The 14,639-nt window shown below is 34.4% G+C and overlaps 1 protein-coding gene across 4 annotated transcripts in view; it reads right to left on the bottom strand.

Annotated features, from left to right (window-relative positions):
* RELCH (RAB11 binding and LisH domain, coiled-coil and HEAT repeat containing) overlaps positions 1 to 14,639 on the bottom strand; it is a 142,680-nt gene that overhangs the window by 68,481 nt on the left and 59,560 nt on the right. For all 4 annotated transcript variants that reach the window (XM_043994389.1, XM_043994417.1, XM_043994408.1 and 1 more), the window contains one exon: positions 2,897 to 3,009. In XM_043994389.1, the coding sequence (XP_043850324.1) occupies positions 2,897 to 3,009 (113 nt within the window). The remainder of the gene's footprint in view (positions 1 to 2,896; positions 3,010 to 14,639) is intronic.

Raw genomic sequence — 14,639 nt, 5'->3', positions numbered from 1 at the left:
TCCCAGCACAAGAAGCTTGCAACAGTAGCCCCTGTGCCCCAGGAGCAGACCTCAACTTTGTAATTCAAAAAATAAGTTACAACATGAGTATGAAACAGAAAAGGGCCCTTACCACTGACAGCAGCTATGGTGACAGGGAAGACTAAAACACAAACTCAGAGGAGGACAATACTGTCAAAAATGCCTACAAGTGAAGCCTCAAGGGGGAAGATGAATTAGTCTCAAGCCCAAAAAGCCTCCTTAGAAGAGCTCAAAAAAAGATTTTAAAAATCAAATGAGAGAGGTAGAAGTAAAAATGGGAAAAGAAATAAGAGAAATGAGAATTATGCAAGAAAATTATGAAAAAAGAGTCAGCAGGTTGGAAAAGAAAGCACAAAAATTGACTGAAGAAAACAATTCATTAAAAAAATATAATTGGCCAAATGGAAAAGGAGGTGCAGAAGTTTACCAAAGAAAATAATGCCTTAAAAATTAGAATTGGGAAGATGGAAGGTAATGACTCTGTGAGACACCAAAAATCGGTCAAACAGAATCAAAAGAATGAAAAAATAGAATAAAATGTGAAATAAAATGAATGACTTGAATTGAAACGTGTTGAAGCTTGCCAAAAAAAAAGTTAGGCAATAAAAAAATGCTGTTTGTTCAGAGAAAGAGTAAGTAGAAGGAAGGGACAGACTTGATGATTGAGGTTTAAAGTTAACAGATAATGGAGAGAAAGGAGAACTAACTAATCAACTTTATTTTGCTTCCATTTTCTCTATCTCTTCAAACTGGAACAAACACTTTGAAGAGGAAATTGAAAACCAAGATAAGTGAGGAAAGAGTAAGAAAGCATTTCACACGTCAGTGCTTGAAAAGATTGGAGATTTCATCAGCATGGACATTCTTTCAACTAACACTAATTATATAATCCCTCTATGCTTTAGTAGACCAACTTTATAAGTTGCTATAGGGGAAAAACTACTACCTAATAACCAGAATTCTGCTTAAAGCTTTTGAACGTAGATGGCTTAATCTTTTGATAATATATATTCTGGGGAAATATACTTTCTTCTTTTGTAATTTAGCAACACCTGCTAGATCTTACACTCCAAGGGTCACTCTTACCTCATGAGGCATCAGAGTAGGACTAAATATAATAAATAAGTTGAAGTCTCTTAAAATGATCACTGGATATTGAATTACGTTGCATAAGACATTGACATGTTGTTGTTCAGTCGTAGCACACTCTTTGTGAGCCATTTAGGGATTTTCTTGGTAAAGATACTGGAGTGGTTTGTCATTTCCGTCTCCAGCTCATTTTACAGATAAGGAAACTAAGGCAAACAGGGTTAAGCAACTTGCCCACAGTGACACACCTCGTAACTTTATGAAGCGGATATGAAATCAGGAACATGACTTTTCTTGATTCTAGCACTCTATCTACTCCATCACTTCACTACCCATAAACACTGACATACTTCTATTTCTAATCTTAAAGGAATTGTGGAGAATGAAAGACAACAAAAGACTGGAAGCTAAATCAATGTCTTCTCTCCTTAGTACACAGGGTCAGACACACAGTAGATGCTTATTAAATGCAGTTGACTGACTCAATGTTCTCTCCCTTGGCAATAATACCAACTCTCATGGTTTCCAGTTACTTTGCAAGTTCACTGCCAAATCTAAATCTTTATCCCTGACCTAGATCCTTAACTCTAGTCCAATGTTACCAACTGCTTGTTGGACATTTATGTCTTATCTGCATCTCAAGTGAAACATGTTTTTTAAAAAAATCACATTATTTCTTCCATAAACCTACTCCTCTCCCATATTTCTCTATTTCAACTGAAAGTACCATCTATTCTCGTTTTTTTTTTTGTTGTTGTTGTTTTGGTGAGGCAATTGGGGTTAAGTGACTTGCCCAGGGTCACACAGCTAGTAAGTGTTAAGTTTCTGAGGCCAGATTTGAACTCAGGTCCTCCTGAATCCAGGGCTGGTGCTCTATCCACTGGGCCACCTAGCTGCCCCTCATCTATTCTCTTAGGACATCTAGGCTTATAACCTCAGAATAATCCCTGACAATCAGTTGCTAACTGTTGTCCCTTATACTGGATTTATCGCTATTCATGTGGGTACTAAACTAGAGGGTTTATTTTCACTGCATTTTCCCTCCTTTCTCTCTTTTTCCAATCCATCTCCTAAATAGTAACCAAAATAAATTCATTAAGGCCCAAGTTGTATTGCATGACTCACTCATCTTATCAAAAAAACCCTTCGATGTCTCACTGTTATGACCAATATAAAATACAACTACTCAGCCTGGCCTTTCCAATCTAGAATCCAGGTAAACTGTAATGAGTTCATAGTATAAGCTGAGGTTTAGAAGACTGAATCAGAAAATGTGACAGACAGCAGCATAGAATAAGAACATTTTGTTTTTTAAAATATCTATACAAAGATCAGAGTTGTGACCTATATTCCCCCGATAAAATCGATAACATCATTAATATTTACCTTTAGTAGAAAGGGAACTATAGGATTAGGGTGGAGTTTTTAAGTAAATTTGCATTTTACAGACTACAAAGATAGAAATCATGGACATAGGAAGTTCCCATGGTAATAAAAAGTAGTTTTTTAAAGGAAAAAAAACTCAAATCCTTTTTTTTTCCTTGTTTTTTTTTTTTTTTTGGTAAGGCAATTGGGGTTAAGTGACTTGCCCAGGGTCACACAGCTAGTGTCAAGTGTCTGAGGCTGGATTTGAACTCAGGTCCTCCTGAATCCAGGGCCAATGCTCTATCCACTGCGCCACCTAGCTGCCCCCCAAAAACTCAAATCCTAATGTGAAGTAAATTAAATGAAGAATTCAGCATTTTGTCAACAGTACTTGCTAGATTAAAACAATCACAAACATTACCTCTGTTCATCATCTGGCCGCTTGATCAAATTAAAAAGTATATGGAGAAGCTGATCTCTCTCTTTAGGTTCAGGATGTAGGCAAGCTGTACATAATATCAGTGGGATCAATTCCTAAGAAATAGAAAAAAATAAAAATTCAAAGTAAAAATGCTTAATTTAACATTCTTAAATAAAATGGAAAAGAGATGCAATTAAATAAAGGGTTAGATTTACCTTTAAAAACTTGATTATTTGAAAGGTAAATTAATAAACATTAAGCTATGTCCATAGGAGGCTGGTGAACTAGAAATCCCCCAAGCAAAATTAAACAAGATATAACTAACTTGTTGTTGTTGTTTTTTATCCTAAAGCATTTAGAACTTACTAAGGTCATTGTCTCTTATAATAAGTACGGTTCTAGTAAGCAACAAATTAAATGGTGGTCTTGGTGAAAATATATTTAAAAAAATTTGTATAAGTTGATGCTTAAAATATATTGGGCAGCCAGGTGGTGGAATGGATAGAGTGCCAGGTCTTGAGTCGAAGACTCATCTTCTTCCCTCAGATCCAGTCTCAGACACTCACTAGCCATATGACCCTGAGCAACTCACTTAACCCTGTTTGCCCCAGTTCCCTCATCTGTAAAATGAGTTGGAGAAGAAAATGACTAACCTTTCTAGTATCTTAATGACCTACTACAAACAACGATACATGAAATGACAAGATTTCTTTGGCAAATACAATACTATAGACATCTTCATCAACTTTAGTTTCACAGATAGTACATAACCAAACTGAACAGAATGGTTTTTGTTTTCAGTTGAAGAAATTTGAATAGCACTTTGTCAGTAGAGGCATCTTTTCTGCAGAATCAAAATAAAAGGTTGATTTCTCTGTTAAAAAATGCTACTCTTACCGTAGGTAGTAAACAATAAGTTCAATTAAACAGCTTAAATAAACGAAATATACAGTTGGGATAGGAGAAGATAATTAAAACTGGCCTATTTATTAGATTCATATTCAATTCTTACTAAAAGCAAAATTATAAAATCATGTTCAAAAGAGATTCTTCATCTTGGAATAGTATCTCAACTCTAGTTAAGGATACAAATCTCAAACATCTAAGTAGGTGAAATTTTTGTAAAAATGGTCCATGGTATGCATAGTTCCTATGTTTTAATGCAGGTACTATAAAGTCATGAGAAAAAGGTTATATCCTTTTTTCTCCTCTCAGAATGGATAATCTGTAAAGAATTAAACTACATATAACTGAATGATATTCTCAAGGAAAATAAAGTTAAAAATGTCTTTTCTTCCCCTGAGAATATACTCCCTCAAAAACAGATGATATTCAATGCCAGAGGAAGCTGAGATGGGAACTGAAAGGCACGACTTAAGTTCCTTAACTTGAACTCCCATTCAAAAGTATTAGGCTACCTGGTAAAAATCTTTTGTCTATAGGAGAGACAGAGGCACTCGAAAGAGCAAAGATACTAGAAGAGCTAAGGAAATTTCACATGTGGGAAATGAAAAGAATTTCAACCATTTATTATCCTGCATTTCATCTTCACATTAGGTCCCCACAGTAGATCTTAGAATAATAAGTAATCAATATCAAAAAGAATAAAGGATTACTTTAGAACAAAACAATTCAGCATTAGAAAGTAGAGTGTACTAAATTTAATAGGTTTAAGTAGCATTTTGAGTTGAGATACAAGATACTGCTACATGACTAATTTCTTGAATGGAATATAATTCTAATTGTGTAAGTAAAACATAGGTGACAAGTATTATTTTGATAAAAACTGTCTTTTGAGAACACAGAGTTCAAGTAGAGAATCTTGGTCTGAGTCTAAGAATACAAATCTGAGTCTGTCCTCTGATGATTTCATGGGGTAAAATTCCTTTAGCCACTGATGTTACCAGGAGAATTCTCTCCTTGTAGGCTTCTGTGGCTGTGCTGCAGAAGAGCCTTGGGAGGCTCAATGATTAAAAAAAAAAGTTGTAAACATTAGTTAATAAGCAATTTATTGGGCTATAATGAAAACGTAGTGATAGGCTAAAGGTGGCAACTAAAATTAAGTCAGGTGTGGCAAAAATGATTCATCACTTCAGAACCCATGAATTCCCTCCACCTTCACTTCTTTGTCCATGTCTCTCTCTCTCTCTCTTTTCTGTGCTTGGCCTACTTCCTCTGCCAGTATGGTCACTGCTGTTCCTCATGAACTGCAAGCAACTAAGTGGCACCATGGATGGAGTAGTAGAACTTAGAGTGAGTTCAGCTTGCCTTAGACAATTTTTAGCTGTGTGAACTCAGGTCTATCTGACTCTAGGCCTGGTCCTCTATCCACTGCATTACCTTGCTGCCCCAATATAAATGTTAGCTGTTATCATCATCATCATCATCATCATCATTAATTTATGACTAAGCAATACCATTAATAAATAGGATAGGAAATTTCTTCAATAAATACTAAAGTAAAATAAATTCTTCAATAATTTTTAAAGTAAAATTCTGGTGCACTAATTTTTACCACCTGCAGATCAGATCACTTCATGACCTTGCTCACAAATCTTTAATGGCTCCCCACTACCCATGGAATATAGTTCACCTTTTGCAATCTTACATTCAAGGTCTTTAACCATCTAGCTGTAGATTATCTTTCTAGTCTAATCTCATACATCTCCCTTTTAAAAACTCGATAATCTTAATTTTTTATTTCAGATGGACCTCAATTTTTTTGCTTGTTCATTATATAGCTTTCAAAAGGAACTCTAAAAGATTACAAAAGGAAAAACTAATGGAATGTGGAATATTCCTTTTCTTTTTTTCTTTTTTTTTTTTTTAGTGAGGCAATTGGGGTTAAGTGACTTGCCCAGGGTCACACAGCTAGTAAGTGTTAAGTGTCTGAGGCCGGATTTGAACTCAGGTACTCCTGACTCCAGGGCCGGTGCTCTATCCACTGCGCCATCTAGCTGCCCGAATATTCCTTTTCTTGATGGAAATTCTTGAGTGGAAAAATTTATATTGACTTTTGAGATTATTTTTTACAAGCAAGTATCAATAACTGGGCAAAAACACTGGAAGCTTTTTGGTTGCTAAACTGGTCCAGGGGAATCATAAGATACATGCTGACAGGTCAGTGGCTAAAGTGAAGCTTGAGTGAAGTCAAGAATAGATGGGAAGAGTTGTTGGCAGTGGAGAGTATGGAAAGGTAATAGAAACCCCCCACTGATGGTGGTATAGAATCTAGAACAGCTACAAAGAATAGTGTTTGAAACGAGAGTATTGGGGGGCAAGAGTTAGTGTTCCAAACAGAAAGACCTACCAGTCACCTTCATAGGATTAAAGGTCTGGATAACAAAAATGACTGGTTATATACAACAGCTGGCTGGGGAGTTGTATAGCATGGTTACCAATTTTAGGTTCAATATTAACAGGGTCAGGTGGGGAAGGGAGCAGGCATAAAAGGAAGGAAAAGAAAATATACAAGTCTAAAGACAATACTAAATCGAGGGGAATATTAATCAATTACCAAGTTCTTTTTTTTTTTTTTTTTGCTGGGCACTGAGGGTTGAGTGACTTGCCCAGGATCACAGAGGTAGTAAGTATCAAGTTTCAGAGGTCGGATTTGAACTCAGGTCTTCCTGAATCCAGGGTCGGTGCTTTATCCACTGCGCCACCTAGCTGCCCCCAATTACCAAGTTCTTAAAAGAGGGATGAACACTTAGGGTGAACTTCTTATTAATAAATTTAAAATGTTAGTAACAAAGAGGATGAAATTCAGTAAGGACAAGAGCATCATATCACACCTAAGAAAGAATGAATTTCAGTACCACTGTGTTATAGAAATAAGATGCAGAAAGGCTGGTAATATAAAAGGGACAGAAAAAAATCTGGGGTTATAGTAATCATGGCATCTGCAACACTGACGAGCAAGATCTGCCATCAGACAAACAGGAATGTAGCTTGTAATAATGAGATAAAAATTCTATTTTCCTCATCACTGGTCATATTACTTGTAGAGTATTCTATGCTCATTTGTTCTTCAAAACTCAAATGGAATGTCAAGGACTGAGAGAATTTAGGAAAGAACCATAAAATCTCCAATCACTATCAAGAGAAGGGAATCTTGGAATATAATATACCAAAATACAATGAAAAGTCCTGAAAAATGGAGAATAATCCTAATAAGAGAGAAATGACAAGCATTTTTGATGAAAAGGCCAGAAGTGGGAAGAATTGTTCAAATGCAAACACTATCTCAGCAACTGGAAGCAACTAAATTATGATTAGGTGCTCACATTCAAATAGAGAAGAGATAAGCATATCTTAAGATTCTACTGTTTTCAAGAGTCATGAAGTAAGTGGAAAAAGACAACTATAAAGGTTAGGGGTAATTTGGGGTTTTTTTGCTGTTTTTGACTACAGGAAAGAAAAGATTCCCCCCTCCACCCCCCCCCCCCAAGAATATACTTGGGAAGAAATTATAAAAAGGAGGTGGAAAAACAGTATATCTCATCATTTCGCTGTATCAGAGGAATAAAAGCATGGAGGAAGAACAAGACTATTTCTTGAAACCCACTCTTTTCTGAAATAGGCAAAGGTTAATTGAACACATGTTCACACATGCAAACACACACAGATTTTGGCATAAAAATAGACTAAATTTAGTGGGAAAAGAGGCAGAGACAGGAAGAGAAAGAGTGCTAAGAGAGTATGTAAAGCTGGGGAGGGAATGGTCTTAAGCAAAAATCAACTTCAGATGACAGGCACACTGGTGAACTATTGTTGTGGCTGTGAATTTTTTCCAGGAAAGCAATTTGGTACTATGTCCCTAAAGTGACTAAATTGCATATTTTTTGAATTAGCCATAAAACACTAAAAGGCCTCTATTCCCAAAAATATCAAACAGGGTAAAATGTATAGGCATTTATGTACAAATATATTTGTAGCAGCTTTTATTTTAAACAATGAACAAGTATGCCCATCAATTGGGAAAAAACAAAAATTATGATATATAAATGTAACGAAATAGAATTGCGTTGTAAGAAGTTACAAAAGAAACTGTTTCATTAAAACGGGAAGTATGTGTGAAATGAGCAGAACCAGAATATTTTATACAGTTAACAACATCATAATGAGTGAAATACCCATCAAAATCTTAGAACTCTTATCATTACAGAAGACTGATAAGGAAGCATGTCATCCAAGAGGATCATGACATCTGGAGGTGCTGTCACGGCTTGTAGTGAATTTAAGTGAGGGAGGGCCGTGCACCAGCCTCACTCCTCCAGAGCCATCTGGTTTCAGTGGCAAGATATACATCAGGGTGACTGGAGATGGCCCCAGATGTTTGAGGCAATCAGGGTTAAGTGACTTGCCCATGGTCACGGAGCTAGTGTCAAGTGTCTGAGGCCAGATTTTGTGAGAATATTATTATCAGAGGCCCCCTGCTGAGTGAGCATGAGACCACCATCAACCAATCAGTTTGAAGCAGCGTGTGACACAATTGGTTTTGTCAGCTGGTGGTTGGAACCTCATGAGAGGTAGAGCTCTGATTTCTCCTGGAGGGTAGTTAAAGTTTTCCTATTCTTTCAGAGACTCTTTGTTAACCTCTAATATATTTTACTAAATGTTTAATACCTCAACTGTTAAACTGTTGTCCTAGTTAGTTTTCCCACAGAGGGGACAGGTAAGGTGACCCCACACATTTAGCTTTACCTGTCACCGTTTGAACTCAGGTCCTCCTAACTCCAGGGTTAGTCCTCTATCCACTGTAACATCTAGCTGCCCCCAAGCAAAGAATTAAGTGGATGGGATGGAAAACAATACACTACAACCCTGTAAATCTAAAGAACTGCAACAATAAAAATTAAATGCCATGAAATTATGACCAAGCTTGGCACCAAAGAAGAGTTATGAAAAGGCACTTCACCACGTTGTTTACAGATGTGAAATGCTGCATTTAACACTGAACTTTTTCAATGTGTTGGTGGGTTTGGTTTGCCATTTGTTTTCTTTCTTTCTCTCTTTTTTTTTAATTCTTTGTTATAAGAGATGGCTCCCTGGAAGGAGAATGGAAGAAAGATAAATCAGAAAATAGAAGTGATGTGAAAAGAGATCTATACCACGTTTTTTGTTTGTTTTTGTGGGGCACTGAGGGTTAAATGACTTGCCCAGGGTCACACACAGACACAAGTGTCTAAGACTAGATTTGAACTCAGGTCCTCCTGAATCCAGGGCAGGTGCCACCTAGCTGCCCCGAATCTATACAAATTTTTTTTGTTTTGTTTTGTGGTGAGGCAATTGTGGTTAAGTGACTTGCCCAGGGTCACACAGCTAGTAAGTGTTAAGTGTCTGAAGCTGGATTTGAACTCAAGTCCTTCTGAATCCAGGGCCAGTGCTCTATCCACTGTGCCACCTAGCTTCCCCAATACAATTTTTAAAAGAGAATTTAAGTTCCTTAACAACAGGTACTATATAGTTCTTATCTTTGTATATCTAGAGCCATTATGATTCTGCACACATTTTAAAAGTATTTGTTAAGCACTTAAAATACTTTGGAAAAAAGGAAAGAAAGGTCCACATAGACCAAAATATTCATATCAGCACTTTTTCTGGTAGAAAGGAAACAAGTGAGATGTACATCCACAAAGGAAGAGCCAAATGAACTACTGAATATGAATGTGAGGGAATATTACTCAACTGAAGGAAACAATAAATATGAAGACATGGGGAAGTAGGGATGAGGTAAAAACAAAATATAGCAATAAAAATTGACTTAAAAAAACTTGAAAAACTTCAAAAAATATTTTGATCTAGGTCTATAATTTAATTAGTGCAGGGAACTCCCAGTGAGGAAGCATCATTTATCAATGCAAATGTGCAACACCAAGTCTGAGATAATCATTTTGGGTACTGAGAAGTGACTTGCTCAGGGCCAGAAAGGCAGTGTAAATTAGGAGGCAGAACGCAGACCCAGAGAAATTAAGCCATCTGAACGGTATGTCCATAAAAATTATCCAGGGACACATACAAAACTAGTGTATGGATGTCTGTAAAAAACTAGACAATTATTGCTCAAAATTGTTCAAGTACTGAAGTGAGGAAATCTGACAATATGTAATTCTTTTCAGGAAAAGGAAGACTAGAGGCCTGGAAATGTGACTAAATGGAAGAAACTGTAGTCTCTTTTCTTCATGAACAGTCTTTAGTAAAATGAACCATTACTCTTTTACTTTATAAAAGTTGTGCATGCTATTGGAAGTTGAAGTGTAGCCCAACAAATGTTAGAATGGAAACAAAATTCACACTACTGATGTCAGGTAACATAGATTAGTTCATCCTTGTAATTGTTTTTAAATAGGAAGAGTCTTCTTTTAAAAAGATCTCTAACATATGTAGCAATTTTAATTAACATTAAACAATAATAAATTGAGTGGATTTAGGAAACTGTTTCAAATCTTAAATCTTTTATTATGACCGTTTCTGGTCTTAGGAAAATGCTATTTTCTAACCATGAAAGGTAAAGGCTGATTAAAAAGACCTAAAATATTTGGTCCTTATCTGATTGTTGGTACAAGATATATCTACAATTTCAAAAGCTAAAATACATACATAGTTTTGTAGGATTTGATATTTAACTTTATTTCATAAAAATTTCCATTTTGCCTTGGAATAAAATAACATTTACATACAATTTAACTTTACACAAATTCTTTAGGTTCATTTGGTATAAAACCATGGCAAAAACAAACATGACATAACACACAAAGATTGTTTTTACACCTCTGGGGCTTCTTCTTAAGGAAATGGAAAACCTTTTAGAAGAGTCCCTTTCTTAGTTACTATTCTTGGAAAAGGAACAAGCAGCTGGAAAGTTGTGTCTCATAATGAGAATTTGCTAAATGATCTTCATTTAACTTATGCTAACTAAATGTAGAAAAGCCCATTTTATTTATTTATTTATTTATTTATTCATTCATTCATTCATTTATTTATTTATTGTGAGGCAACTGGGGTTAAGTGACTTGCCCAGGGTCACACAGCTAATAAGTGTTAAGTGTCTGAGGCCGGATTTGAACCCAGGTACTCCTGACTCCAGGGCCGGTGCTCTATCCACTGCGCCACCTAGCTGCCCCCCCCTTTTTTTTTTTTGCCCATTTTAGATATAGATGGAGTTCAGGGCTGAATGGAATGATACCCTAACTTTTATGGGAATCAATTCTTTAGTGGAAAAAAAGTATTGGAATACTTCGGAGTAGTGTTTTATATTAGTTTTTTTAGAAAAGGAGACATATAAACATTTGTGAAAAGACTAAATATAAAGAAGGTACAAAAAGGTTGTGTAGGGGATTGTAAGCAAATTTACTTTGCTAAGTAAGTAGGGCAATTTATATAATGATGAAATGAGAAATTAGATAGATGAGATAGAAGCCATAAATTGGCAAACGGCCTCAAAAACAAGGCAAAAATTCTAGAAATGATATTGTAAGTAATTAACAGCTATAGACATTTGGATTGGTGAATATGATGAAAAATGGTATCTGAGGAAGATTTTTCTAGGGTAACCTAGGGATAGGAAAACATTTAGGCGGTTTTTTCAATAATTCAGGGTTGGATAAGATGGTAGTTATAGAAATTATTTAGATCATTGGCTGGCATTCCCTAAGGTGAGTGGGAGTAAAAAGCATATATGAGTGTAGAGTCATACCAGCAAATGTAAATGTAGAGAAAAAGGGTTACTTACCTGCAAAGGATTAGAAGTAAGGACCTGCTGAGACTACACTAAATCTGAGAATTCTATTATCTAAAGTTCCACTTGCTTCATATTCAGAGAGCCTATAAAAGGGACTTATGGAGCCTTCCTTTAGATTCCAGTCAAGGTGAAGAGCACATACTTCATCAAAAGGTAAAAATAAATTTAAAAGGTTTATGGGGATTCAGAGAAGTATTTATTTCTACTCACCTTAAGAGTAAGTTAAGAATATACTCTATGGCATTTGTGCTACTGAAATATGGTTAAAACTATGTTACTTTAATATTAGCTGCCCCTGGTGTTTGTAACCTAATCAGATTCAGAAATCATCTTTTACTTAAGTAAATAAAGAAAAGTGACATTTAAGTGAAGCTGGATTTCTATGAAAACTGGTATAAAAAAATCTCTGCTGGTTCTAGCTTCTGTTGTACAATCTCTGGAGAATCAGTTTTTTCCTTTGTGCTTCCAACTCCTCTATGCTGTATATACTGTCTTCCTTGCACCGAGTGCACTTAAGTTGATTTACTACTTGAATCTGGATTTTAAGAGGGTTTTTTAAAATGAAAGTTCGTATTTTAATAATCAAGAGCCTTCCTTTCATATTTATTAAGGTAGAGATTACTGTGAAAAATGAACTTTAAAACACAGCCAAGTAACTTGAATAATGAATAAACTATGATGAATACGTTTCTTCTGTAAAGCTTTTGATCTATATACAGTATAAAGATTTAAGTATTTTTAACCATGATATTACAGTGGATTGTGATTATAATAACTTAGAGGAAATTAGTCTTGCATTTTGCTTCTTTCAATTCAAAGGCAAAAAGCACTGAATTACATGCTAGTAGGAAAAAAAGAAAAGACTAAGCTGAAGTTAGAGAATGTCATGATTTAACTTTTGCTGCCCTCTGGGGGTTATATTAATTTCTTTTATTTTAAAGAGGAATGGAAGAAAACAAAGAGTAAAACTATTTTTATCATGATTTTGAACTTTGCGTTAAAAAACTGACTGATGAGCCTTCAAGAAATTATAGAATCTGATCTCTTTAACCACAATCTAAAAGTGTGTACCTTTATCCTCAGAGCCTAAATTTAGTTACTACATTAGACTAATCTACAACTTAAAAATGCACATGTTTACTCAAGAAGAATTTATTTAAAATATAGTTTGTCAAAGTTTGGACTAAAATGGTTTCAGTTATAATGTTTAAAGTTCTTACCAAGTAACTAAATTGTATTCTATGATTTCTAAAACACAAGAAACAATGTGAGATCATTTGACTGACCTCTAAAATTCTATGATGTACCCTCTGATAAGATAAATATTATAGTGCCCAGACCCAGAAAAAGGTGGGTTCAAAGGCTAATCATGTATAACATGTTGCTCCAAAGAATTACTCAGTTAGACAAAGAAATCCAAATAAGTGATCATAAGATATCCACAGAAACTGCTACATATATTTAAAATAACATGATTATGAAATAAATAGAATTTAATTTCAATCCATGTTTTAAATAGCTTGGTTTGAGTAAGTAGATGTGGTTATTAGTATGTTTATATTTTGAACCAAAGCAAGGCAATACTACTACTAACATACTTGATAACTGATTTGGTTTCAAAGACAATCCACATTTTACCAGTATAAATATTAATATAATAGGAAATATTTTAATACAGTCAAGCATCAGAAAACATACAAACAGTAAAACGGCAAGATGATTAACTTTTCAGATCATAGATATAGAATTTTCAAGTTTAAGAAATCCATATCACCCAGAAAAATCAAAATGTGTTTTTTATAAATATAAGAGATGCAAAGTATTTAAATCTTTCATGCAGTACAATCAGATTTCAATGGCATAGCTGTCCTTATGTAGAAGAAAATTAACATGAAAAGAACTATAAAAAATGATACCTTAAAATACTTAGCTTTTAAAAAATATTTTTCAAGAATGACACAGGAATTTTAAAGGGTTGCAAACATCAATGCATTACACATATTATGTTATAAGCTATATTTAAAAAAAAAAACGCTCAAACATTCTGCCAGGCAGAAATGCAAAACAATTTGAAATCTAGCACTGATCCTTCACAACTCATAGAACATTTCTCAAACTTCTTAATATTTAGCAACTTTTAGAGAATTATTAAAGAAATCTCAACCATTGCAGTTTATTTTTGTCTTATAATAAATGAGTAAAATTTCTGAAACATGAATGTGTAACTTTTCTTAAGGATCAGTACAAATTTCTTGGATAAAAAGGGTATTGGTAGATAAGCTTTAAATAGAATTATGCCAAATGCACTATAAACCTAGCATACTGTAGGTCCCCATAGATAAATGTGATAGAGAAGGTTGCTCATAGTAAGAACAAATATAACTTATACAAAATTTGCTTTTCCCTGGCATTAAACAAACTTCTGAATTTTAACAATTACCTCATGAACAAGATTTGTTGTACTACAACTCAAATCATACCTAATCACATGTAAAGATGAACATAAATTTTCATTATATCTGTTTTTGGCTGAATTCAAATGGAGAAATAATTTCTTGGGGTATTTAACAATCAACACTAGATATTTTACATATACAATCATAAATTTAATAGAGTGTTTAAAATATTTTCCAATATTGTGTTAAATATTAAAAACAAAGTCTATTTTGGGACTACTTTAATTATTATCACAATTATGCTATCATTACATGGTAATTCTATTTTATTGCTAGACAAGATTAATATATGGACATTTATACTTGCTAAAGTATTTTTTAGGATATAGTAGCTATTAATCATTGTTAATTCCTCTATAATGATTTCCTATTTCCCCCCACAAGTAGTTTATATCAAGAACTATAGTAACATAATTAGTTTGCTCGTTTAAATGTAAAATAGAACAATCTTTATAACAAGTAGATGGACCTACAGTAATAGTTAGTGCTGCAGAAGCTAATGATGTAATAAAGCGAAGGAGGAAAACTGAATACCATGCAGTTT

The sequence above is a fragment of the Dromiciops gliroides genome, chromosome 1 (assembly GCF_019393635.1).
Source record: "Dromiciops gliroides isolate mDroGli1 chromosome 1, mDroGli1.pri, whole genome shotgun sequence".
NCBI classification, from domain to species: Eukaryota; Metazoa; Chordata; class Mammalia; order Microbiotheria; family Microbiotheriidae; genus Dromiciops; species Dromiciops gliroides.
The sequence above is the reverse complement of the archived record's forward strand: the minus strand, read 5'-3'. Positions and strand labels throughout refer to the sequence as shown.